The sequence below is a fragment of the Cannabis sativa genome, chromosome 9, assembly GCF_029168945.1.
Source record: "Cannabis sativa cultivar Pink pepper isolate KNU-18-1 chromosome 9, ASM2916894v1, whole genome shotgun sequence".
Taxonomy (NCBI): Eukaryota; Viridiplantae; Streptophyta; class Magnoliopsida; order Rosales; family Cannabaceae; genus Cannabis; species Cannabis sativa.
The window spans coordinates 21,500,972-21,506,851 of record NC_083609.1 but is presented as its reverse complement, the minus strand read 5'-3'; the positions used below and the strand labels follow the sequence as shown (position 1 = coordinate 21,506,851).

The 5,880-nt window shown below is 36.6% G+C and overlaps 1 protein-coding gene across 2 annotated transcripts; it reads left to right on the top strand.

Annotated features, from left to right (window-relative positions):
- The first annotated feature begins 478 nt into the window (after positions 1-478).
- LOC115721749 (pyruvate kinase, cytosolic isozyme) lies at positions 479-3,660 on the top strand. 2 transcript variants are annotated; one of them, XM_030650822.2, is made up of 4 exons: positions 479-631; positions 747-1,025; positions 1,977-2,438; positions 2,619-3,660. In XM_030650822.2, the coding sequence occupies exons 2-4, from the start codon at positions 768-770 to the stop codon at positions 3,429-3,431; spliced, it is 1,533 nt and encodes a 510-aa protein (XP_030506682.1). In that variant the 5' UTR covers positions 479-631; positions 747-767; the 3' UTR covers positions 3,432-3,660. The 2 variants fall into 2 exon arrangements, with proteins under 2 accessions (XP_030506682.1, XP_030506683.1); XM_030650823.2 differs by having other exon boundaries at positions 486-631; positions 759-1,025.
- The last annotated feature ends 2,220 nt before the right edge of the window (positions 3,661-5,880 follow it).

Below are 5,880 nucleotides of genomic sequence, written 5' to 3'. Positions count from 1 at the left end.
TCAACAGCTACAAACAAAAACACAAGTCACCAATACCCAACTTTTAACTATCTCAAATAAATAACGCTAAAATTGAACAACTTGTTCCACCCAAAAGAAAATCCTAAATTTTTTTTAACACCATCTTTCTAGTAAGTTGATTTTTTTTTTCTTTCTTATAATCACTCCATTTCAAATAATAATAAAAAACATAACAATGACTTGAAAATCCATGCTAAAAACTAATATTATTCAAATAAATTAATATTGAAATGTGTTGTGCTTATTGCTATAAATACGAGCTAAACACAAATATTTTAGCCCACAAATTACAAACAATATAATTTGACAATGAGGATAATAATTTGTGTATTTATTAATAAATATTTAAATTTTAATAAATTTAATAATATTTTTTTGTATGATTTTTTTAAAATATATATATAAAAATAATTGAAACTATGCATATAATTTAATAATTAAAAATATTATTTTTTTTGGGTCAAAATTAATAAAAGAATATTCGTTTTTCAGTGAAAAAAAAATATTATATAAAATTAGGCAGGGGAAGATATATAGAAGAAGGGGAAGGTGTGGTAAACACAGCACGAGTCACCACTACCATCGGAAGAGAGCTCTGTTTTTCAATTCGGTACTTTTCTCTCTCTAGGGTTTCACCTAACCAGTTTCAGAAGATCTAAGATTTGAGTAATTGTTTCTGTTGTGCGGGTTTGTTCGTCGACTCACTGATTCATTGATTTGTTTAGCGATTGTTTCAGCTGCTATCAATGGCGAACATAGACATCGAAGGAATATTGGAGGAGATCCCTAACGATGGGCGAGTCCCCAAGACGAAGATCGTCTGTACTCTGGGTCCGGCTTCAAGGTCGGTGGAAATGATTGAAAAGCTTCTCAGAGCTGGAATGAACGTTGCTCGTTTCAATTTCTCTCATGGAACTCACGAGTATCATCAGGAGACTTTGAATAATCTCCGTACTGCTATGCATAATACCCAGATCCTCTCAGCTGTCATGCTTGATACAAAGGTCTGTTTTTTTTTTATTTATTTTTTATTTTTTATTTTTTTTTAACGAAAAATTGTTTATGATTTTGATTTTGGTTTGTAAAGATTATGGAGAGAACATTAGTTAGGTAAAGATATTTTCTGTAAAAATTAATATATTTTTTTGGTAAGGAAAAACATGTTTTTTTTATGCTATAAATGCTTAGTTGAGTGAAGTCTGACTCAGGATCAGAACTTTCAAGAAAACCCGATTGGTAAATTATGGTGATTAATTAATTCTTTTGTTGCTGCTTCTGATTCAGACGAACCGCTCGGACTATTACCATACAACATGCACCATGTTAATCTGTCCATTTATTAATTTTTTTTTTTTTAAAATCAAAATAATAACAATAATATATAACAAAATCTGTCAATTATTTTTATTAATGTTGTGAATTTCGTGTGCTTATTTGAACTAATGATTTCTTCTATGGTAATTGGGAAACGGTGTGGATTGTAAATGTGAAAATGGTTAGATGCCAGCCTATTCAGGGGAGGGGACATAAGAAATATTTCGTGAACACCATATTCCATGTCCAGTCTTAATTTGAGAAGTTCTGGTAAGAAATAATAACATGAAAGTAAAAGAAAAAAAAAAAATTAAAGCAAACCTGTTGCTATAATATATATTGAACTGAAAACACTTAAATTGATGATACACCTGATGCACCCACACTTCAATTGTAATTTTTTTTCTCATATTCCACTTACAAGAAAATTGAACTGCTCGGTTATTTTGAATCTGATCCTTTTACTGTCCAATTCATGGATGCTTCTGGGTTTCATGTTTAATTACTATTCTTCTCGTTTGCTGATATATTGTTTGGTATGCTACATGGCTATTGTGAACTGTCAGAGAGACTTGTTTCATCGAAGAGAAACTCTGTTAAATGGTATTAACCATGAATTTGTGCTTTTCTTGTTCTTTCAGGGACCTGAGATTCGAACTGGTTTCCTTAAGGATGGCAAAGCTATTCAACTTAAGGAGGGTCAGGAGATTACTATCACTACTGATTACACCATCAAGGGTGACCCTGAGATGATTTCCATGAGCTACCAAAAGTTGGCTGTGGACTTGAAGCCTGGAAATACCATTTTATGTGCTGATGGAACAATTACTTTGACTGTCTTGTCGTGTGATACAAAAGCTGGGTCTGTGAGATGTCGTTGTGAAAACACAGCAATGCTGGGTGAGAGAAAAAATGTTAACCTTCCTGGTGTTGTCGTTGATCTTCCAACCCTTACTGAGAAGGATAAGGAAGATATTCTTGACTGGGGTGTTCCAAACAAGATTGATATGATTGCTCTTTCTTTTGTACGAAAGGGGTCAGATCTTGTTAATGTTCGTAAGGTTCTTGGCCCTCATGCCAAGAATATTATGTTAATGTCAAAGGTATGCTCAGTGTTTAATGTCATTTCAGGTGTGTTATCTTTAAGATGATGCTTGCACCCATAAATCTCTCATGTTCCTGTAACCATTCATTCTTATTTCTTAGGATGATAGTTTTGATGTTAATTGTGGAAAATAATTATTTTTATACGTATAATTATATGTTTTGTGCTGTTATATCAGGTTGAGAATCAAGAGGGGGTTGTCAACTTTGATGAGATCTTGCGTGAGACTGATGCATTCATGGTTGCCCGTGGTGATCTTGGAATGGAAATCCCAGTTGAAAAGATTTTTTTGGCACAAAAAATGATGATTTATAAATGCAATCTTATGGGCAAGCCTGTTGTCACTGCCACTCAGATGCTTGAGTCCATGATCAAGTCTCCTCGTCCAACCCGTGCCGAAGCTACAGATGTTGCTAATGCAGTTCTTGACGGAACTGATTGTGTTATGCTTAGTGGTGAGAGTGCAGCAGGGGCTTACCCAGAACTCGCGGTTAAGATCATGGCCCGTATATGTATTGAGGCAGAATCATCTCTTGACTATGGGGCAATCTTTAAGGAGATGATAAGGTCAACCCCTCTTCCAATGAGCCCCTTGGAGAGTCTTGCATCCTCTGCTGTGCGAACAGCTAACAAGGCCAGAGCAAAACTGATTGTTGTGCTGACACGTGGTGGAACCACAGCCAAATTGGTCGCCAAATACAGGCCAGCTGTTCCAATCGTATCGGTTGTTGTTCCAGTACTGACAACGGACACATTTGATTGGTCCTGCAGTGATGAAAGTCCAGCAAGGCACAGCCTGATCTACAGGGGTTTGCTTCCCTTGTTGGCCGAAGGATCAGCCAAGGCCACTGATGCAGAATCTACAGAAGTGATTTTGGAAGCTGCATTGAAATCGGCAACTGGTAGGGGGCTGTGTAAGCCTGGTGATTCAGTTGTGGCACTCCATCGTATTGGAACTGCCTCTGTGATTAAGATCTGCATAGTGAAATAATGTGGGACATAAAAGTTAAAAGAAGCCAATACTTTTCCATGTCCCTTGTTTTCTGTTATGTAACCTTCAGAGCACTAAGATTCACTTTTAATATTGCCATTTTCAAGTGAGCTTTATTAGATAGAGGGTATGAGTACCTCTGGATTATATTAATTTGCAGTTAGCTAATGTTATGAGTTGGGACATTAATTTTGGCATGGTATAGAAATAAGGCTGAGCTTTGTGGTCCCGTTGTTAGTCCGTTCTGATTATTCACTATTTTATCTTTTGTGGTGGTGTTATGCTTATTATTGACAGTTTTGATGGCAGAATTTTGGCTAAGGCCAAGTACACTTTCCCTATTCAAAAGAAGAGCACCTCCAACGTAACTTAAGGGCAATCGAACTTCTCTATCTTTTTCTCTATATCATTTTTATTCATTTAAATATTTCTCGAAATTTCAATAATATTTATATTTCTTACTAATTATAATATTTATTTATATATATATTTTCTAATTATAATTTAAACTATTCTAAAATTATGAAGATTTTCATATATTATATATAGAAATATATATAATGTGATTTAAAATAAAACTAATATTGAAATGTAAAATTATAATATATATAATAAATATATATAGTATATTGAAAAATTTATCAAATTGACCATTTGAAATACTAAAATTTATAAAATAATTTCACTTAATTTACTTTATGCGATCATAATGATCGCACAGTATAAATTCATGGTCGTTTTGCAAGCATAATTTGTTTATAATTGCACAATGTAACTCATGGTCATTTTTTTAACCATAAGAGGTTATTTGACTAATAAAAATTTTTATGAAGTTATTTTGATAATAAAAATTTTCATAACTACTATTTTTACAAAACACTTCATCTAATGGTTGATAATGATTAATGTATAGGATAATATATTGTTGCCCCTGATTTTGTCCAAAATACACGGACCAATCGGACTGTGACACATGGGCTGAAGAAGCAAGACTTTGAGATAATTCGACTAAGTCTCCTTAATCAAAAGGATCAACATTCAACGTGCCTCCCGGAGTAGGCATAAAGGTTTCATATACTCCCGGAGAGCAAGGCTACAACGAAGCACCTCCGGGAGGTATCAAATCCTCTCTGAACAATCACCTCACATTTAATACCGCATGGGAGAAGACGTATTGAAACTGCCATAAGTATTAAAGTCTGGCGGCGTAATCCCCCTTCTGCAGCTACTACGCTATGATTAATGAGCCTAGTGACAGTTACTTTATGAGAAATCACATCACTCAAGAAAGGATAATGGATTACGTCTATTAAATCCCTAAAAAGCCTAGGGATTAGACCATGCATTTCCTATGATGTATCCATTGGGAATGTGTGCCTTTGCTGAATATTACAGAAAGACATGTACCTCAATTTTAGGGATCACCCCACAAAAGCACTATAAATACCCCCCAAACTCATTAAGGCAGGGGTCGAGAATTCTGGGTTTCATAAGAACTAGAGAGAAAAACTCACCAAGAACATTCTCTGTAATAAATACTCTCATAAATATACAGACTCGTGGACTAAGGCTCATTAATGCCCCAACCACGTAAAAATCTCGCGCATTAACTTCTAACAGCTTTCCTAAATATTATTATTATATTAGTTGCCGAAAACCTCGGTCAACATTTTGGTACTTTCATTGAGAGCTGAAGGAAGCGTCTGCAAGTAGGCAGTAATATTACAAAACAACAATGGTGGAGACTCGAAACACACGTCAACCTTGTCCTCCTCAAGACGCTTAAGACCCAGACGATGAGGATGTGGCCTCAAGAGCAAATGTGGGCTCTGAGGAGGGAGAAGGAACCCACGATGACGAATACGAAGGAAACTTTGATGAGTACGACGCCTACGACGAAGGCAGCTATACAGAGCTAGTACTCTTGAGACAAAAAGCTACTGATCACGAAGCTGAAATCGCAGCCCAAAAAGAACAAAACCAAAAGATGCAAGAGGTGATGCTGGCCATGCAAAAAGCCATGGAGGCAGTAGGAATCCACGTGCATCCTAAAGCCATCCCTGCTGGACTTGGAGAGACTCCAAGAGAATCCTCGCCAAGTGCCCAAAAGCAGAAATCTAGGGAGCCTAGCCCTATAAGGTATCCCTCTGAAGGGAACCAGCAGAAAAACCCTACCTCCACTCTTGGGAAAAAGAAAAAGTTGCAGGATCCGCGAAAGGTCCGCTCAGATTTCCCGAAAGGGAAAGGTCAGCAGAGGGGCAAACTCCAAAAAGGGAGTCTTGGCCCTCAGGATCGAGAGGACTGAAAGAGCGTTTCTGGGCACCAGGAACCCGGAGGGAGAGGAATAAGGGGCCAAAAATGCCCTCCCGTCAATCTGAGACATCAGATTAACGGGAAACACGGTGACCTCTGGGATCACCTAGACCGAAAGAAACATGTGCCCGCGATC

Excerpts from the sequence above, each read along its gene's own strand:
- LOC115721749 (XM_030650822.2), top strand. The coding sequence starts at position 768 with ATGGCGAACATAGACATCGAAGGAATATTGGAGGAGATCCCTAACGAT. Across the intron at positions 1,026-1,976 it reads CTGTCATGCTTGATACAAAG|GGACCTGAGATTCGAACTGG; the intron begins GTCTGTTTTTTT and ends TTGTTCTTTCAG. Across the intron at positions 2,439-2,618 it reads ATATTATGTTAATGTCAAAG|GTTGAGAATCAAGAGGGGGT; the intron begins GTATGCTCAGTG and ends CTGTTATATCAG.